Here is a 21,244-nt window from a genome sequence, read left to right on the forward strand (position 1 = left end):
TTAACTCCCTGGAGGGTATGTTAGCGGCCCAACAGGCTCCAGCATGACCTTCTGCTCCTCTTTATTAGAAGAGTCGTACTAAATCAGCATAGATGTGCAGGTATAGAGGAGTTCCCCAAAGACACGCAACATGCTGTTCACAACTCTTAAAATGCATTACTGCTAGTTCTTATTGTAGTCTTCGTGAAAGCCAAATAGAAGTTACTGAGAAATTTACAAATCAAGGAGGCGATGAGGAGAGCTGGGCTTCATAGGGTGAAAACCCAACTGCTCCAGAGGAACACAGGGAGCTGCCTTATACCAAGTCAGACCATTGGTTCATAGTATTGCTTACACTGACTAGCAGCAGCTCTCCAAGGTTTGGTATAGTGGACTCCCCCCACTATGCCCTCTCATCAGATGAGAAAGCGAGAAGCAATTATGCATCTTTCTGTAGACATCTGAAGGCAGCCCTCTATTGGGAAGTTTTTAATGTCTGATGTTTCATTGTTTTTATATACATATTCTGTTGGAAGCTGCCTAGAGTACAGGATGGCAAAGTACAAGTAATAAATTATCACCATTAAAAAAAATATTGATTTCACATATCTGGTTAAGGGTTTGAACTAGCAGTGAGTGACCAGGAACAAGACCTTGGGGTTGGAGTGGATAGCTGAATGAATAGCGTGCAATGGCTCTGAAGAAGGCAAATTCCATGCTAGCAATTATTAGGAAAGGAATGGAAGATAAACCTGCCAATATAACACTGCCATTATACAAAACTATTATGTGGTCACACTTGGAATACCATGCAGAGCTTTGCTTGCCTCACCCCCAAAAAGACATTGCAGAGCAAGAAAAGGGCAACCAAGGGCGTGGAGAAACTTAGCTAAGAAGGAAAAGTTACAACATTTTGGGGCTTCTAATGTTTAGAGAAAAGGCACATAAGAGTAGGCATAATAAGCGTTTCCCATGGAGAAAATGAGTAGAGAAAAGCTTTCCTCCCTCTGCTACTTGAACTTGGGTCCATCTAAAGAAGCTGAATGTTGGAAGATGCAGGACTGACAAAAAGTAGACCTTCTTAAACTATGGAGTTTCCCCTGAGCAGTAGTGATGGCCAACAACTTGGATAGCTTTAAAAGACAGACAAATTCATGGGGTTTCCATGGTTATTAACCCTGATGGCTACGTTGCACCCCCATGTTGGAGGCATTATGTTCCTGCACACCACCTGCTAGGAATCACAGCTGTGGAGAGTGACATTGCATTCAAGTCTTGCTTGTGGACTTCACAGGCAGCTGGTTGGGCACTGTGAGAACAGGAGGCTGCACTAGATGGGCCAGTGGACTGATCCAGCACGGCTGTTCTTGGGTAATTTTCCCCCCGCCTGCAAAATAATCAACATGCAAACATTCTTTAGGACTCTGATATCATTGCATGTGGGCTTGTGTTGTCTGTTTGTTTCTTTGTGGGGGGGGGTACCAAACTGAGAAGTTGATTGATAAGAATTTGATTTTTTTTAAAGGATTAGGCAAATTAAGAAATGGCTACTAGCCATGGTAACCAAATGCAACCTCCATTCACTTTTTAAAGGCAGCCACTCTTTAAATATCTGATCATTTGGGTGGTTAAACAAGACAATCACTCTTTTGCCTTTGTAAACCTTCTTGGAGGCACTGCCCTGATCTTTCTAGGATGCGCAAATGGCAAGTCTAGATTTAGGAGGGGAATCCACAGCCCTCCAGATGCTGAACTATCATGCCTATTACCCCTCATTAGTGGCTCTGCTGGCTGGGGCTGATGGAAGTTGGAGTCCAACAACTTCTGAAGTGTCACAGGTCCCCCAACTCTGCAATAGATGGAAACTGAACTGAGCAAGCAAGGTTTGCTTGGAGGAGAGAACTGCAGAGTGAAGAGCGAGCTGTGAGTGGAGGGGGGGCCTTTTCCTCTCCTTTGGACCCCCTGGGAAACTCATCAAATCTGCAGTACCTGGAGCTGGGTATGCAGAGTGCAGCTGAGCAGAACACAGCCATGGGCAGCCTAAGGAAGTACCATCCACCTTGGGCCTGCTCATAAAAAGCAAGTCTAAAGTGACAGATTAGGGTGATGTCCGCTGTTTCCAGGAATTCTCGTTGTGAGACTTTTTTGGGTGAGCTGAGAGTTTGTTTGAACCCTGGGTGAAAACTCAGAGGCTGAGTCAGAAGGAAAATGAATTGATATAGATTTTTATAAGACTCCCTGGAAAAGACCTTGATGTTGGGAAAGATTGAGGGCACAAGGAGAAGGGGACGACAGAGGACGAGATGGTTGGACAGTGTTCTCGAAGCTACCAGTATGAGTTTGACCAAACTGTGGGAGGCAGTGGAAGACAGGAGTGCCTGGCGTGCTCTGGTCCATGGGGTCACGAAGAGTTGGACACGACTAAACTACAACAACAAACTTTGAATTAGTGTAACATTTTTATATGTAACTGTGTATTTTTGTAATATTTTAAGTTGTCTGTTGTTGCTTCAGTTTTTTGTACACCACTTGAGAGATTTAAAAAAACTTATTAAGTGACATAGATATTTTTAATATATTAAGTGATATAGAAATTAACCAATCAATCATCAATATACATTATCTTATTTTCATGAATTATCAAAATATTGGTTTTTTAAAAATGACAAAAGGAGTGATGGCATCTAATCTAAAATTTAGAACAAGCAAGTAGCTCCGGTTTCTTAAACAGATCCTCTAAGCCAGACAGAAGGGGGAATATATATATGCAGTACCTAGCCTTTGCTGTTTAAGCAAACCTTTCCCATCAAAAGATAGGTCTTCTACTTCCCTCTGCTGGTTCCATTGAAAAAAGGCAGGCAGGAAAAAGGAGCATTTTAAAAATACACTGGCTGCTTGTTCTCATGATTACACAGAAATCCAAAAGCAAGCTACTACAGAAAATATTAAGCAGTGAGCAATACCAAGACAAAGAGGCACTGTGGTCCAGTTTCTAGTGTGTCAGACTAGGATCAGGCAGACCCAGGTTTAAATCCTCACTCAACCACAAAGCAGCTCTCTGGCTGAATCTAGGTCAGTAACCACCTGCCTATTCCACCTTAGAGGATTAGTGTGAGAATAAAGGAAGAAGACAGAGAACAATGTACACCACTCTAAGCAACCCAGGAGGAGAAAATGTAGTATAATAAATACAGTGGTACCTCTGGTTAAGAACTTAATTCGTTTTGGAGGTCCATTCTTAACCTGAAACCGTTCTTAACCTGAGGCGTGCTTTTGCTAATGGATCCTCCTGCTGCTGCCCGCATGCGATTTCTGTTCTCATCCTCGGGCAAAGTTCTTAAACCGAGGTACTACTTCCAGGTTAGCAGAGTCTGTAACCCGAAGTGTTTGTAACCCGAGGTGTTTGTAACCCAAGGGACCACTGTAATGTATTTTCCAATGAGGTGTCCTGTTTGAAAAAATGTACACATTTTTGGGGGGGAGGGGTTGGTGGGAATAAATCTGGATTTGTACCTAATCCCGCTCCAATGTCTCAACAAAAGCAACAGAACGTTGCTTTAAAAATAGACCTGAGTTTAAGGGATATAAACTATATTTTTAATTCCATCCTGAAACACACAAAGTGCAATCAATAAACGTCACTGTAAAGGTTGTCTGAACAGGAGGAACTTCTTTTCTTCTCACCCCTTTTATACATCCTGGCCCTTGTATAGAAGGGCAGCAGCAACTGCTGCTGCCGTGTAGTAGTAGAAAGTTGATGTCTCCAGTTATACCCCAGCCCTTCAGCCGACAAGACTGCAGGCTTCATAGGGGGGAAATAAAACAATGGCAAAGGATGCCAATGACAAAATTAAAGATAGGTTTTCCTTCAGATACATGTTACCTTTGTTTCACTAGGAAGACAGCTTTATAATTTTTGGTTTTGCACACTGTTTGGACTTTCACATTTCTGGCTGTATACAAAGAAAATGTCTACAAGTCAGAAATCAAGTGTAGGAATTTTTAACATGCCCAGATAGCATTCTTTCTCCTTGTCCTCTTTTGTACCACATCACACTGCCCTCCGTCCTATCTGATGGCCTCATCAAACACTGCACTCTTAAATTGCACAAAGACAGTCTTGAGATTTGCAGCAATAGGCATGTGCAAGTTATTATACCAGCCCAATTTTTAGTAGTTGTTTTCAGCCAACCCAGGAACTTTTTAGTTAATTATGATAGAAGGAAGATACATCAAAATGGTGGGCACTGTGGACATCTATGATTTGAACAGATGATGACACCCAAGGCTTGTAAATCCTAGCAAAACTGAAGCATCCAGAATATTTGCATTTTAAATGCAGGCTTTTTAACTGCCTTTTTAAGAAGCTGCCATTAGTTTTAAGCTCAGCTGTGAAACAAGATTGAGCAAGAATTTTGAGTATGTACTTTTATCTATGCAAGTTCATTTCCACTTTTGAGACATCCATTGCCCCGCCCCACCAACAGAAGAATATAAAATACAATTTTGCCACGATATAAGATGACATTTCAAAGCTAGCATTTTAATTAGTTATTTAAGAAGCATTCCTGAAATTTCTGGGAGAGTGTAATATATACAGTATATAATCTAGGCAGGAGTGTTTAAAAATATAGTTTATTCCTTCGGTTCTCAAGTGATGATGCTAATGATTCCAGCTACAAGGACAGCATAACAACTATCATTTTGTTGTGTTACTACAGTTAAGCTTGTTCCATAGGTAAGCTTGTTCTGCAACACTATGGAAAGAATATCCAGGGATGTTTAAACAGTACACAAACACACAAACAAATATATCATTCTGCCAAACTGGTCTTTCCCCGCAGATATTGAGGGACTCCCCACTTTTGCGGGGGGGGGGGGAGAGAGACATTATTTATAATTTAAAACCCTGCTACATAACTTAAAATCATATATGTTAAAAGGTGCTACTCTATTTCCGGATTGATAATCCGATGTGACACTTGGCAAAATTCAATCTGTGTCTTGGAAAAAGTATCTGCAAAAATATAACCCTTGACTTAAAAAAATGCTTAAAACTAGAAAATACACTGAAGTTCATATCACCATTGGGTTAACACGTTTTTAAAAGCACAGTAGGACAAAAAGAGAAGCGCCCATTAAGTATATCTAATTGGAAATATTAGAGATGGAGACCTTATGTCAGGCTGTGATTTATGCACACAGAATGCTTTGGAAGCAAATGCAGAAGATAGCAGTTCCAACTCTTCCTGTTACACTTGATCACGAAGGCGCGCCAGTCTCTGTGAGAGCTCATCCTGCAGAATTCAGACCAACCAACAAAAGGCATTCATTAATGCACTACTTAAGGGACAAAGACTTAACTTTCTAGAAGAACAGCAGCCAGACCAAAGAGAGACTGAGCTCTGCTAGGCTTGAAGATATACATCTAAATGATAAGACTACGGGTAACTACCCTCTTATGCCTGATCAACTCAAGGGAAGCGCTGGGAAATAATTACATAATTCAATTCAAACCTGGAAATGGCAAGAGAGAGCTGCAGAGTCCTCATGGCTCACGAGACCTTCCATGGAGCCCAAAAAGGACATCAGTGAGGGTGGAGGAAGCCCTGAAGAGACTGGTGGTGCAGTGAGGCTTTATTTATGCTGCTCAGCTTCCCTGCCTAACAGCTGATGTGCATGGTAGCGCAGCAACAGCTTCTCCACTTCTCCTCCAGCCTCCTGCCAACCCCAGAGCGTCCATTCTAACTGTGGGTTATTTTTGGATGCAATATTTTTGGTTTGGGCTGAAGCAAGAGTGGCAGAGAGGGTGCTCCCCATTTTATGCAATTTCACATATGCACATGGGGCCCCAGAACGTAACCCCCGCGTAAGTGAGGGAGTTGCCTGTACTAACTCCTTCTAAGCTCTGTATAGGCTTATAAACACAGTGCAAGAGGAATGGGAAGGAACAGGAAAACAAGCAAACTCTGAAACTGAGAGGGCATGAAAATCAGTAAGGCTGCTTCTTCTTAGCTCACTTGTCCTGGTATGAGATCTAGCCCAACTATGAGCTGGCAATAGTTAGTTCATGTACATCTATAATAGCTTTCTCCAACCTCCACATGTTTTGGGATTACACCTGGACTAACATATGCTGATGGGAGTTTAGAGTTCAAAACATTAGGAGTGCACCAGTTTATGGAAAGTTGGTCTAAATGCTCCAACTGAAGAGACAATCTTACATGCTATTAAGGCAGGGGTGGGGCACTTTTCCTTATGGGCATCCCTCTGGAGACCACATCAGTGGTGGGCAGAGCCAGAGGCCTGATGAAGCAACAGGTGAGACTCTTACCTCTGCAAACCAGTCTATATTCCGGGCCCACAAGAGCAGAGGCTTACGCACACCTCTCTCCACCCAGGCAAGCAAGAAGCATCACTACAGTTCAAGCATACATTCCAGCCAAGCCAATGCACTTAAGGAGGGTGTGGAGGAGGACTGATAATGGGTGTCCTGAGGACCAGATGGAGAAGCCCCAAAAGGCTGCGCTTGGTCCCTGGGCCTTAGGTTCCCCATTCCTGTGATAGGGAAGAAATACCAAGCAAGCAAAAAGAGGGTTTACCTGTTCTGCTGAAGCAACACTTGTGCCAACAGAGCCTGTCTGTCCCTGAGGTAGTTCCATATTCAGGTCAAGGCTAGAGTTCAGAAGACGAGAAGCCAATATACAAGACGTTATTCTGATAGTAGCCCCACACCTCAGGTGCACTTATTGCCACAAGCTGAAAGCTTCCCAGATGTGCTCACTTCTATCTCCAGTCCTCAACATGTAATATGCCAATTAACAACAGAGTAGCAGGTATAAGAGATCAGCTTTATGAAATATCTGCACCACTGAAGGGGTGCATTAATCCTCTGCTGTCCTCACATTTGTTACTCTTCTGCCCCTTCACTTTTGCCCTCTTCTATCTTTGCAGTGTTCAAAATGGAGACTATGCCACTTCTGTGTAATTTTGTATGTGGTATACCACCTTGCTGTTTTTTTAATTAAAAGTGCAGCCAATAAATAAATAAATAGTGCTTAGCACTGTTGCTACTAAATAGCATTATTAGAGAGTTCCAAGATTTTTCTTACTCACGTTACTTCAGAGAAGTCCAACAAGTAGTTTTCTATCATTCTGGTCTCATAGTGATCTCTCAGTCAAAGTAAGGATACTGTACTTGACTCTATCTATCTATCTATCTATCTATCATCATCTATCTATCTATAGGTGGAAATAGCCATGTTTTGTCCTGAGAGAGCAGCACTATATTATCACTGCAAGATATTCAATTAACATTATGCTTCCTGGATCAGAGGAAAGGCAGCATTTATTGCTATCTCAAGTGCATTAAAACCTTATTAAGCACTGCCATTAGAATACTCGGTGTTTCAGTCTTCAAATGTTTACACTCACCCAGCTTCATCTGCCATTTCCTGCAGAAGCAGGTCCACTTGGTTCTAAAAAATGAGGACCAAATCAGTTTTACCATTGTAACAGACATGGAATCCAGCGTAATAGAAAAGATCATGTGCAGTTTTTTTGAATACCACTAGAGGGAGCTAACACATTCACAAAGCAAATCTGGCCTCTCAAAATGCAGCTTCTTAAAAAGCAATTAAAACTAATGTTATCTATGCCTATTTATTGGGGGGGGGGTAAGCCCTACTGAACTCAGCAAATCTTGCTTCCAAATAACCATTCATAGGATTGTGCTGCATTACACTCAAGCCTATTTTTGATTTGTTTTTATTCATCATTTAGTGATGCTATCACTACATTTGCATGTATACTTTGTAGCTTAAAGGTGCTGCTGCTGAGACTACTACCACTGCCACTACCACTAATATTAATTTTATTATTTATACCCTGCCCATCTGCCTGGGTTTCCACTGCCACTCTGGGTGGCTTACAGCACATATAAAACATAGTAAAATATCAAACATTAAAAACTCCCCGATACTGGGGCTACCTTCAAATATCTTCTAAAAGTTATGTAGCTCTTTATCTCATTGACATCTGAAGGGAGGGCTTTCCACAGGGATGCCCTCAGCATTCTACTAAAACAGTTACAGTGGTACCTCGGGATGCGAACGGGATCCGTTCCGAAGCCCCATTCGCATCCTGAATGGAACGTAAGACACGACGGCGCATCTGTGCATGCACGGGTCACGTTTTGCCGCTTCCGCACATGGCATCATTTTGAGCGTCTGAGTATGCACGAACGGCAAAACCCGGAAGTAACGTGCCACCCAAAAGCGCTCAACCTGAAGCACATTCAACTCAAGGTATAACAGTACTAATTTTTCCTACTTTTAAAAAAACAAAACACACACCCAATAATTAATACTGACAAAGTTCCTAGTGTAGATGCACTAATGGTTTTCTAACTTTCTGTCTTCAAGGAGAACCTTCCATACTGACTCGTCTGCAGAGGAACCCTGCTTATTGTAGAGAATATTCTCTGAATACTCTAGGCTGCACATCTTCCGGGCCTTGTCATCATCCGAAATATATTGGCAGCAGGCCACTGCAAAAAATCAGAGGAGATGGACAAGCTGCTGCTCAGGAGAGTTTCCAAGCTCTTCCTGATTTCTTCATTAAATAATCACTGAGAAGCACTTGAGGAAGCCCAGTGAAAAACCACTGTATTTTTTTTATTATTATTAATTATTAATTATTATTATTATTATTATTATTATTATTATTATTATTATTATTATTATTATTATTATTATTATTTTGTCAGCAGAATAAATGGAGTAAACTTGACTCCATTCTCTAGCTGAGTCAGAGAAGGTCCAGCTCTAAGGGCAGAGTCTATTTAGCCCAGCCATATTTTTCTCTGAAAGTCTCTCTCTCATATTAGTCAAGAAAGTTCCCAGGGGCAGCTAGATAGGACTGCCAATGGCAAATTATATCTACTTCAATGTTACTTACTTGTGGCGTTGTTAGTGTAGTAGTATTACTCATTGTGTCTTCCATCTGTGCCGTCTGAACATCTAAGGTTTCAAACTGCTGCTCAAATTTGTCCATCAAGGCAGATATCTGCACATAAGCAAATGATGTCAAGCCAGGAGCACAAATGCTGTCAAGCCAGGAACAAAAGGAAATACCTTAAAACTCAACTTCTGAATTTATTTGTTTACCTTTTCCAAGTTCATACTTTTCAACGTAGCATCCATCGATTTAACTACTCCAGCCATTGACTTTGTTACCTAGGAGAACAACGTATATAGTAACCACGTTTTTAAAATTTCTTATTTGAAACTTTGGGCAACTATAGACCAAAATAAACTAACATGACATGAAATTGCACAACACTAGCCATTGTTACAATAGTTAGCTGCTTCTTCAGGAGATTCAAATAGACCACATTTCTATTTAACACAGCATTTGAAATTCTACAGGGTTTTACCTACTTAGCAGCAAACTTGCCTTGTACAAACCATCTTACGAAAACGTACATAGTGCAAGTTTTTTGGAAACTTGTGTTTCTTGCTAAAACATGATAAAGCTGATTACCTTGCCCATTGTTACTGCTGTTTGAACTCTTGCCGCTACAGCATCAACCCGAGCACTCATCCGCAAGAAATTGATGGCTTGATTCTTCTGCCGGATTGCATTTTCTGCATGTATTCTTGCCACTTCAGTATTGCCTTTCTGAATTGCCTTTTATTTAAACAAAGAGAAGCAGAACACAGCTTTTCAACTAATTAAGAAATGCACCCTAATAAATCTTAGCTTTCAGACCTAGACCGTCACCGTCATGATTCCGGTACACACATGGCAATAAGAAGGATGATGGCATATGATTACTATTACACTTATTTCCTTGGGTACCAGTGCTCTCATTGTCTAAAAAAATGCAGGAAGAAGGCCAGCACTCTACATTAACAACACCAAACTGGCAGGTCCCTCAGGAGAGCTTATCAAAGCTTTGCAAATGCTGGCAGGCACATACCAATAGTCCAACTAAAGATCAAATCAGATGATCTGCTACAGATGGGATAACATCACTACCCATCACTACCCACTCTCCTGGACACACACACTGGATTCTGAATGAGGAGCTGGTACTGTATGGATGGGTATGAAAACTGACACTGTAGATTTAAAGGCTTTTCGGCCAGTAAATTTACTGCTGGGTAAGGTTCAATAATTCCCCCACCTGAAAAAGGAAAAAAATGGGGGAAGGGGGATGGGGAAAGGGAAAAAAGAAAAGAGAAGAAAATCCACTTTGAAAATGGCTGCTTTAGAGTCCAAGGATTCATGTTCAACCATTATCTACATGTGTTGGGGGATGGAGATATTCCTTTAATTAGTTTGCAATAAATTAATATTTTATTTTTAGTTTCTAATGCAAACATATTGCAGTAAGCAACTGTGCCATCACCAATGATGTGTATAAACAGTGCAAACTTTTATTTATAACTTCCTACTGTCACAGCGAAAGATCGTGCTCACACACTATCAAACAGTATATATGGGGAACTTCCAATATAATTTCATGTCTCACCTTCTTAATTTTGGCTTTTTCAACCTTTTCTTCTTTATCACACTTTTTGGCATTTCTGTTAAGTTCTTTGGCAGCGAACTTCAAATTAAAAAGATGCTCTTAAATTTAAGTTAAGGATGATGTTCTCAGTTAACAAGTAATATAAATGCTGACAGTATGAAGATGGTCTCGTTGGAAGTTTTAAAGCTATATCCATGGCATTGTACACAAAATTCTCTAAATTCAGTACTGGATTTGATAGTTCACTGCTGGCAAGGCCATTATTAAAAAGATGGACTCCAACAGCCCAATCCCACCTAACGGGAAGTACTGACAACCTTGATCAATAAATTCCCAATAAATTCATCTGCCCTTTACCAGTCAGCTATACATAATGCCCTCCAAAAATCCATGCACCTTGTCTACTTTCTTCAGGGGTGGGCAAGCTGAAGCAATTAAGCAACTGAGATAAGCAACTGCTTGTGACATCTCCAGCCCAGGCTCTGCTGTAGCAGCATTCGACTCAAACCACATCCCAGGAATTGTAATCAGCAATGATTTAAAATTCTACATTTGATCTGCACAAAAAAATGTCTCCTCACAACTATGAGTATCTCTGTTGATGCAATGGCATCAGAGAAGAAGATCTGTTCGGCTCTGCCGCTGCCATTTCATTGGTCCTTCAACCAGGTACAGTACCATGATACAGACAAAGCCAACCCAAGTATCTTGTGATTTAAATTCCAGCCATTTCCCAGCTGTTTGGACAGCCTAAAACTCATTATTATATAAAGTTCCTGGATCTCTCCAAGAGGGAGAGGGAACCTGTTCTTTAGTATATCCTGACTATTAGCCTTCTGATAGTCTTGGGGAGGGACACAGTGGAAATATCAGCTCTTCCAGTAATGAGGCAGGCAACAAAAAATAAGAGCAACAATAACTCTCTAAAATCTCCATAGTGTCCACCTACAGGTACTCAACAACAGGATGAGCAGGGGTCAATAAAACAAAAAGCTGGTTGCATCATTGCAAGAATCCTGCCTGTATCAACTGGCCACATAAACTGTGATTGATCCCACTGAGAAGGCATTGTACTGGACATTTCAGCTGGAGTTGCAACAACAGTGGTATCTATGGCGCTATGGAGCCAAGCAACTTTATCCTCAATGTGCCATGCAAAGCACTCACAACTTTCTGCCAAGTTTTCCAGAAGTCTAGCCATCATCCCTGGTACAACTAGTCTCCAGACCACCCAAAATGATTTGGCTGGCTGGCTCTTGGAGAATGCAATGGAAGCAGCAAAGTAGTTCTCCTTCACTGCCCTCAGTACTGCCTGGTATGCAGTTGTGTCCGATTTGGAGTGAGTTTTCAGCCACCAACACTCCAGTTGTCTCCAAGTCTGCTTCACTAACTACAGATCCCTTCAGTAAATTCTGCAGCTCCTTCGTAAGTAGTGCAGACTCTGCAGGACCATCTTGGGAGTGTTTGAGTTGATAACCCTCCCCATCTCATTACAGTGGTGCCCCACAAGACGAACGCCTCGCAAAACGAAAAACTCGCAAGACAAAAGAGTTTTCCGTTTTTGAGTCGTTCCGCAAGACGAATTTCCCTATGGGCTTGCTTCGCAAGAAGAAAGCCCATAGGGAAATCTCTGGGGACCTCTTTTAAATGCTGGCGGTGGGGAGCAAAGCCTTTCGCCCCCCTCCGGCCTTCAGAAGAGGTCCAGGAAGGCCGGCGGGGGCCGAAAGGCTTTGCTCCCCATCGCCAGCATTTTAAAAGCGGTCCGGGATAGCGGAGAATTGCGCTGCGCTTTCCCGCTATCCCGGACCGCTTTTAAAATGCTGGCTGTCGGGAGCAAAGACTTTCGCCCACCGCCGGCCTTCAGAAGAGGTCCTGGACCTCTTCTGAAGGCCGGCGCGGGGCAAAAGTCATTGCTCCCCCCGCCTGCCTTCCCGGGATAGCAGAGAAGCGCAGCGCGTTTCTCCGCTATTCCGACGGCTTTTGAAAGCAGGCGGGGGGGAGAAAAGACTTTCGCCCACCGCTGGCCTTCAGAAGAGGTCCAGGACCTCTTCTGAAGGCCGGCGGTGGGCGAAAGTCTTTGCTCCGCCCTGCCTGCCTTCCCGGGACAGCGGAGACTTCTCCGCTGTCCCGGGCGATCTTAAAATGCTGGCGGGCGGCAGCGAATCTTTCGCTGCCGTCCCCCAGCACTTTAAAAGCCCCCGGGACAGCGGAGACTTCTCCGCTGTCCCGGGGCGATCTTAAAATGCTGGCGGGCGGCACCGAACCCTTTGCTGCCAACCCCCAGCATTTTAAAAGCCCCCGGGACAGCGGAGACTTCGCTGCCGCCCGCCAGCATTTTAAAATCGCCCCGGGACAGCGGAGGCTTCGCTGCCGCCCGCCAGCATTTTAAAATCGCCCCGGGACAGCGGAGAAGTCGCCCCGGGACAGCGGAGAAGTCTCCGCTGTCCCAGGGGCTTTTAAAATGCTGGCGGTCGGCAGCAAAGCCCTCCTGTCCCCGGAGCTTGCGGGGCGGGAGGTGGGGAGAAGGGCTTTTCTTCCCACCGCCAGCCTTCAGAACAGCCTTCTGAAGGCTGGCGGTGGGAAGAAAAGCCCTTGTCCCCCCCCCCAGCCTTCAGAAGAGGTCGGGGGACAGACTGTCCCCGGACCTGGTCTGAAGGCGGTTTTCATAGGAACGCATTGATTGATTTTCAATGCATTCCTATGGGAAACCGTGCTTCGCAAGACGAAAAACTCGCAAGAAGAAAAAACTTGCGGAACGAATTAATTTCGTCTTGCGAGGCACCACTGTATCCCATAATGACAGCAGGGACTTGAAAGTATCACTAGCTCTGGCTTCTGGAAAATCCTCCTGAGCAGTCAGGAACCTACCAGGTTCATTTATCCTCTGGGTTGGACCATCTGTATCAGTTATCACTCCTGCAGAGTAGGACTGCTGCAAAAGTCCAAACTTCACTAGGATGCAGTCTGACAGTGACAATAGGGTTAAGACAAGCCCTCCTACCATATTCAGATGCCCCCCCTCTCTCTCCAAAGCCCTGTTCTATGGGTTGGGATCAAAGACCATCTGAGGCAGTCCCATGGTTCCCATTAAATCCTGAGCTGGCTCCGAGGCATTATCAAAATGGGTAGTGAAGTGACCCAGGGCTAGAGTCCTGAGTCTATCCAAACCCACACTAGAGACCACCTCAGCTAGCTCAGTAAGGGAGGCTGTTGGGCAGCAAAATGGAAAGTACATCAACAGTATCCCCAATCAGTCTCCATGGCCCCATGCCACATGCAGGGCTCTCCAGTCCAGCTCTTAAGCAGAGAGGTTTCCTAGTAAAGGAAAGAGAACTTCTATAAACTATGGCATCTTCTCCTCTCAGAGGCTCTGGTCTGAACTGGTGTTACACAGGGTATCCAGCTGGGCAAAGCTGTGCCCACCTAGCCCTGCAATACAGACTACATCAGCTATTCATTCATGTTAGGATGTTCAACATGGTCTTTTTATGAATCGGAGTAGCATTGAGAAACAACAACACCAGACCATTGGGCACACTGGATGAGCTTCCGAAGATATTCCTGATTACCCCTGCCCAGTCTCTCATCCAGAATTGATCAACATCCAGATCATCTAGAAGATCAACAGGGTCTTATTATGGGACAATAGTGACTTTGAAAAAGAATGGGAACCATTTACAATATATCTGCAGAAACAACAGAAATGATCTCGCTGGCAGGATTTAAATAAACATTTACAATTTTATTTACACAGAACAAGAAGTACAACAATGTGATAACATAATATTGTATATAAACAGGAGAATGTATCACCTGATGTAATAAACCAGAAATGGTAATTGAGGGAAGTCAACAGGGAGGGGGGAAATTGGAAAATGTATGTTTAGCAATGATATTGGATACTTGTTTTGAGAAAAGAAAATTAATAAAACAACAGCAGACTAATAGGCATACTGGACAAGCTTCAAGTGATACTACAGATGGGAAGCAGGCAACATAATGCAAGCATCTGCAAGTGTCTCCATACAGCTATATCTATCTCTCCCTGCACCCACAGGAATACTTGAGATCTGTGTCCCTCCCAGACACATTTGTCAAGCACCCTCCCCTCCAGAAGCACACACTGCTCCAGCCAACTATAGACTCACATTACAGGCAGTAACAGGAAGCAAACAGTCTAACCAACAACACTAGTTAAATAATTTGTTCACCCAAATCTCTTTTGGGAAACAAACAAACTCCCCACCCGGGGTACCAGCCCAACAGGACTGAATCAGTCTCACAATCTGAACAGTCCTGGGACCGCTAACCAACCAAGTATGGGCATAAACTGCAGCCACACCTCATAGAGCCATACTACACATTACCCCAGCATAAAACCAATCAGACTTGGTGGTGCTCTTGCCCTTGCCTCAACTCGAAGTGACTACCCCTTTGCTGTCATTTCCTACAGCATAAAAGGACTCACAGAAACACATCAATAGTGCGCTTCTTTCCACACATATAGAGTGGAGCCTACTGGTCTGGACTCCTAATAAACAGTCAAAAAAGGGTAGGACACACCCTATAGTGACAGACATTCCATTATGGGCAACCTGGTGGGGGGGGGGAATGGGAATGAGGAGGAGGAGGAGGAAAGGAGGGTGGGGGAAAGAGATAAATTTATGTCCATTTACTTGACTGTACAAGATTTTAAAACACATGGATGAAAACTGTATTTGCTGCTAAAAGATAACAAAGAAAACACTACGGTCTCTCACTTGTTGCCTTACTAGTCCTGGGCTAAGCAGAGCAACAGATCTTGAGGTATTTGATCCTAACATCTAAGAGTGTGTGGCCTAATTTTGGGGGAGGGGGGAGAGGAGAAGAGGGGACCCCTGCAAATGAATGGTATAGACTCACAGATCCCAAGCCCTAATTTGAGAAGGACTACTGTGGTGGGGAAAATCCTAGAAGGAAATTGTATTGCTCCTGTTTATTTTAGCAAGCACAAGAGGGGTAACCATGCTAATCTATGACAAGAACAGGGAGAAGGAGCACACTGAGAGAAGTCTTTAAGGCACTGCTAGAACCTAATGGCTTGTGGCAGAAACTTCCATGAACTAGACATTGTAAATTATATGCCATCCACACTTCACAGAGACACATACAGCCATAAAGTAACACAAAGCACAGAAGGTCATACTACCACCAATTACACTTGTGTATGGACAGTACAGTGGGACCTAAGCTCCCAAACGCCTTGGGAGCCGAACATTTCAGCTCCCGAATGAACGAAAACCGGAAGTAATTGTTCCAGTTCTTGAACATTCTTTGGAAGCCGAACATGACTGCAGGAAGCTGCTGCAGCCAATCAGAAGCTGTGCCTTGGTTCCCAAACTGTTTCGGGAATCGAACAGACTCCAGGAATGGATTAAGTTTGGGAACCAAGGTTTCACTGTACAATTACATTGTATATGCTGCAGGGTGTTTTGAAAAAAGAAAGAAAGGCCATCTTTCATGTTTTCTTCGCCCACTACTGTATGCAATTATTTTCTCTGTACTCATTCATGTAAGAATACCTTCAGATCTGCTTCTACAGATGCACAAATTGGTGCATCTATGAAAGCCAACGTTGCAATAAACCTGCAATCACCTTTTATGGTACCACCACAGATACCGGTACTTTCTTTTGCCTTAGGAAGTAGTGCCATTAAACCATAGTGGTGTACAGGTTGAAGCACTGGATCAGGGCTGGGTTCAAAGTACAATTCAGCCACAAAGCAGTAGCTTAGGGCCAGTTTTGCCCCCACCCCCTCAAAGCATCTTACCACACAGGCAAAGGTGTGTGGGAGGAAGAGTGCCAGTGTGGTGCAGTGATTAATAAAATCATCTAAAGGAAAAGGGGGGGGGGGAATTGTCAGATTAGGACCTGGGAGACCAGGGATCAAATGCCTACTCTGCCATGAAACGCACCAGGTGATCTTGGGCCAACCACTGCCTCTCTGGTTAACCTACCTCACAGGTTTGTTGTGAGGATTTTTAAAAAAATGGGGAGGGAAACCAAAAGCTTCTTGGACGAAAAATGATATAATAAATAAATTTCTTTCCGCAGGGCCTGTAAGACAAGAGTTGTTCCACCTGGCCTTTGGTTTAGAATCAGTTTTATTCCCTTCCCCTCTTCCTTTTTCCTTTCTCCTCCTGTGAAGAGGCTGCATACTAATGTTTTAATGTTGTGTTTTAATCTTTTTAAATTGTATTTTAATCAATTTGTTTTTATTATTGGTTGTTAGCCACCCTGAGCCCGGTCTTGGCTGGGGAGGGCGGGAATAAATACAAATTTATTATTATTATTAAATAAAACAAGTAACACCCCCCACCCTCTCTATTATTGTAAACAGAGCAGTACACCTCCTAGGAGGGATTTTTGGGGAAGGGGTTAGAGCCCTGTCCCTCAGCTGTCGCTCCCGAAGGGAAACACCAAGGTGGGGAAAGGTCTGCTCCGAAGCTCCGCCCACCCATAGAACACCCGAAGCCCACCAATCGAGAGCTCCCTCTGCCGTCCCGGTGGTTCCAATAGCCACGCCCTTCGCCCCTGTCTACCGCAGCGGGGGAGGGGCTCCCGTTGCCCCCTCAGGCTCCGTTCCGGAGATCCCCCCTCCCCCGCTTCCCCCCTCCGGCGTTACCAAGGATACTCTCCATGTTGGACATGGCGGCGCTTCAGGGCCGGCAAAAGCGGGAGGAAAGTGAGCTCCGGTTCGAGGGCGTCTGCTGCTTCTTTAAAATCCCGGCTTGTTTGTGTTCCGTGTGGAGTTTTTTTTTTTTTTCCTTCCTCCTTTCGGGAATCCACTTCCTACTTCCGCCTACTCCTCCTCCCCTCAGCATCCTGTCACGTGGTCCGGGTCAGTGTCAGGGCTGCAGAGAAGACAGGGGGAAAGGGAGGGGACTGAAACTGCGCGTGCGCAGAGAGCCCTGGCCAATGAGAGCGCAGCCTTCACTCTGAGGGGAGTAGAAAGGAGGGCGATGAGAGGAGCTCTTCCTCCAGCCTAAGGGGTGCTAGTACTGGGTGGTGACGTCACGGCCCTGTGAGTAAGGCGGGGGCGCCTGTGAGCGCTCGCTTTGGGATTTTGAAGCACTGCCCCCTACAGGGAAGCAGAGGCAACTGACTGGCACTGATCGCTCGCTCACGTGTCGGTTCCAATTTGTAGTGTAGTTTTTTGGAACGCGCAGTGATATTTGAGGATGTAATCGACAGAGCAAACATGCTTCTAAGTCTTCAATAAAGATTTGTTACTGTTCCATCCTTTCTCCCGAATGAGCCCAAGGCATCAAGCAGTAAAGAAGAAAAACAATGCAATTAATTAAAAATTAAACAAAAAGCTCAGTAGCTACAGCCAGTGTTTTTTTTTTCTTTTAAAAAAATGTTTAGAGGTACTCTCATTTTGACTCAAGAAAACCACCATTTTATAGTTCAGATGGGGGGGGGATACAGTAAATGGACAAAAGTACAAAGATTCACAAAACGTTTAGGGGTATGCGTACCCCTGTGGTTCCCCCCCCCCAAAAAAAGCACTGGGTACAGCTTGAGACTTACCATAATCTCAGGGTCATAGGTTTGAGCTTCACATTGGGCAAAAAAATCCAACATTGCAGGAAATTGGAGCAGATTATCCCTCGTCCCTTCCAATCCTACTATTCTATGATTCTATGTTTTTAAAAACATTTAAAACAGGGACGACAAAAAACAACAAACCCACCATTCACAACTTTCAGGTTCAGGACTGCCAGCTTGGCCCCACAACCATGGGTGCCTGGGGCTGTGGGTGCCATTCAACGTACATGGCCCTGGAACTGAAATATGTGGGTGCCTGGCCCCTTCATGGGAAATTTCATGGGTGCTTGGGCACCCAGGGCATCAGGGTGTTGGAACCTATGTTCAGGTTAGTTTCAACCACACTGGTTCTCTTTACTGCCTCCCACTCCCCTCCAGTTTGTTAGCACAAATGTCAATTTTGCTAGAATCTGTTATGAGACTGTGATGCAAACAGCCTGCAGAAGGATAATCATGCTGTTATGTACTGAAGTTCTCACCCTGGGCCAGCAGGGGGATACTTTAGATAGTTTTCACTCAGGTCCACTTATGCAAATAAGGAATTGAAAGTGACAGTCAGTGACTGGATAGTTACAGAAAGTTGTTACTGTTGTTTATAGTTGAGCTCTATATAATCAGGCTGGCTGAACCCTTCAGCCCAGTTCTGTTCTGGCCTGTGAATAAACAAGAGCTGTCTGAAGAATTGCTGTGTCGTCTGATATGGTCACCCACGACTTAACACATGCATGTCTACTAAAAGTTAAATCCCACTGAATTCAATAGAGTTTGTCCCTGTTAAGTATAGGATTGCAAGTTTAGCATTCATCCGATTCCCTCCCACCCCCCAAAAAAAATCCACAGGAAGTGATAAGCAGGCATATTACATTAATGTCCATCACTGAACCTCTCCCTGCTCCAAGCTGACAATTCATTCTGCTGATTTTCTGCCATTTTATGAACACCCTGCAGTCTTGGCTGAAGTTTTCCTCTGAAGTTGGGTGTATGTTTAACTTCACTTGATGAAACAGTTTCAGCCACCTTCATCTCCCTGGCCAGTAGCCTCGGGCAAAAAAAGGAAACGAGAAACCAAAGAAGCCGGGAAGTGGGAAACATCTGTCTGGATTTTCATTTCATTAGCCTTCTTACTGAGCATTCCAGATTACTGCTTTATGTTACATAAGAAATGTGCAAAGACGCTCTCAAGGCAAATCTTTAAAAATGTAGTATAAACACTGACAACTGGGAATCACTGGCCTGCAAGCGTTCCAATTGGAGAATAGCCTCTACCAAAGGCATCATGAACTTTGAAGAAGCACAAAATCAGGATAAAAGGGAGAAACAAGCTAAGAGGAAGGCAGAGCCATGGCTAGGGAGGAGGTCTAGCAAGGGTTTCTGCTCCAGGTGAAACCTCCAGAAGGGCGCCATTGAGGCTCCCAGCCTCCCAGGATGTCTGGGCTTCAGCCAGAGAGAAAGATGAAAAAGTGAAAGGTAGCTACAAATTCCACCCTTCGCCTTTCCCCATGAAGCTGAAGAAGGCTCATTTACAACTCGATCCTGGCTGAGGGGGAGCTGGAAAATCTGGAGATGCTGTGTGGTTCGCCCCAGCGAAGCAGAAAATAGAAACCCCCTGTGGGTTTGCTACTGTATGAGAAAGAAATTCTGGAGGGATAGAGGGAGGGGCAGGAAGCTGAGGAAGAGAATCAGTTGGCCTGGATCGGAGGTTTTCAACCTTTTTAAATCCACGGCTCCCTTGACCAACTACCGTATTTTTCGCTCTATAACACGCACCCAACCATAACACACACGTAGTTTTTAGAGGAGGAAAATCCGTAGGCATGCCACCCGTAGGCATTTCCTCCATAACACGCACAGACATTTCCCCTTACTTTCTAGGAGGAAAAAAGTGAGTGTTATGGTGCAAAAAATATGGTAAATTCTTTTTGCAGTACCCTGTAGGGCTCAGGAGCCCAGATATGTCACCCCTTGCCTACAGAGCTGGCAGCCTCTCACCCTTTTTCGAACACTATTCCTTGTGGAGTGTTCCCTCAGCCTCCTCTCCTCCCCCCTCTCCTTGGGAGTCCTCCAGGCCAGGGGTGGAGGAAGGGGTGTGTGGTGGGTGTGGGACGCCCTGGGTGTCACCTCTGAAAGGGGTGACAAAATGCCAGGTGGCACTCACGACAGGGCCTGCAGCGCACCTGAGCCACGCACCTCTCCTGGGAGTGACTCGGTGGCTTGAGTGTGCGCAGGCTCTGCGCTGCCCGAACGGTCTGCTCGCTGCCTCCACCCCAGCTATAGGGCAGCTGAGTGGGAGGAGGCAGGCAGACTCTGGAGGCCCGTGGTGTGCCCTGCCCCTATGGGCAGCTTGCCTCTCCCCTGGGCGCACCGCCCCAGGCGCCTAAGTGCTGCTGCCCTGGTCTCTAAGCTGTCCCCCTCCTCCCCAAAGAAAAGTACCTCCGCATACAGCCCCACAGGGGCCTGGGAAGAAGATGCCCCCAGCCTCAGTGACCCAATGGAGACTGGCCAAACTTTACCTTGAGAAGCAGCAGTGGCAGCAGTGGGCACTGCTGGGACTGCATAGAGGAAAAGCCTTCAGCACTCGGCACACAGCTCCAAGGCAGGCCTTGCACACAGCAAGCACAATAACGGCCAGCGCAGTGCCTGCCTGCCAACCTGGCCTCCCACTTGTCTGTCCATTTCTAACAGCAGGGACGGGTAGACTAGCTGGCTGGGTTCCCTCACCCACTTGCTTGCTTACTCCGAGGGTGCCTCAGTTCCTGGCCACCAGCACCCCCTGGCCAGCCCCAGAGGCACCATTCGCATGGAGAGCTTGTAGCCAGGGTTGCAACAAACAGCTGTGTAAACCTTTCTGTAAGCAGAGATGCAAGAGGGTTTCAGAGGAGGGAGGGAAGGAAAGAGGGACAGAGGCCAGCGATGCCCGCAGCACCCCTAACCATCATTCAAGGCACTCCAGCATAGTGGTTGAAAACCCCTGGACTAGATGATCCTTAGGGTGACAGCAGTCACGAAATTAAAAGACGCCTACTTCTTGGGAGAAAAGCGGTGACAAACCTAGACAGCATCTTAAAAAGCAGAGACATCACCTTGCCAACAAAGGTCCGTATAGCTATTGTTTTCCCAGTAGTGATGTATGGAAGTGA

General features: G+C 44.9%; 1 protein-coding gene across 1 annotated transcript; it reads right to left on the reverse strand.

Annotated features, from left to right (window-relative positions):
- Positions 1-4,501: 4,501 nt before the first annotated feature.
- On the reverse strand, positions 4,502-17,361 carry CHMP1B (charged multivesicular body protein 1B). The gene is made up of 8 exons (XM_081897517.1): positions 17,191-17,361; positions 10,517-10,614; positions 9,523-9,669; positions 9,147-9,215; positions 8,938-9,045; positions 7,414-7,457; positions 6,582-6,654; positions 4,502-5,276 (listed from the first exon to the last, which is right to left on the reverse strand). Exons 1-8 carry the CDS (start codon positions 17,204-17,206, stop codon positions 5,232-5,234), a joined length of 600 nt encoding a protein of 199 aa, XP_081753643.1. The 5' UTR covers positions 17,207-17,361; the 3' UTR covers positions 4,502-5,231.
- Positions 17,362-21,244: the final 3,883 nt, after the last annotated feature.

Source organism: Podarcis melisellensis, assembly GCF_964234715.1.
Source record: "Podarcis melisellensis genome assembly, chromosome: Z".
In the NCBI taxonomy this organism is placed as follows: domain Eukaryota; kingdom Metazoa; phylum Chordata; class Lepidosauria; order Squamata; family Lacertidae; genus Podarcis; species Podarcis melisellensis.

What these genes read in the sequence shown, in the direction of transcription:
- CHMP1B (XM_081897517.1), bottom strand. An exon ending in CTACACTAACAACGCCACAA is followed by an intron (nt 7,458 to 8,937) that starts GTAAGTAACATT and finishes CTCATTTTTTAG; the next exon opens with AACCAAGTGGACCTGCTTCT. An exon ending in GAAATGGCAGATGAAGCTGG is followed by an intron (nt 6,655 to 7,413) that starts GTGAGTGTAAAC and finishes TCTGAACTCTAG; the next exon opens with CCTTGACCTGAATATGGAAC.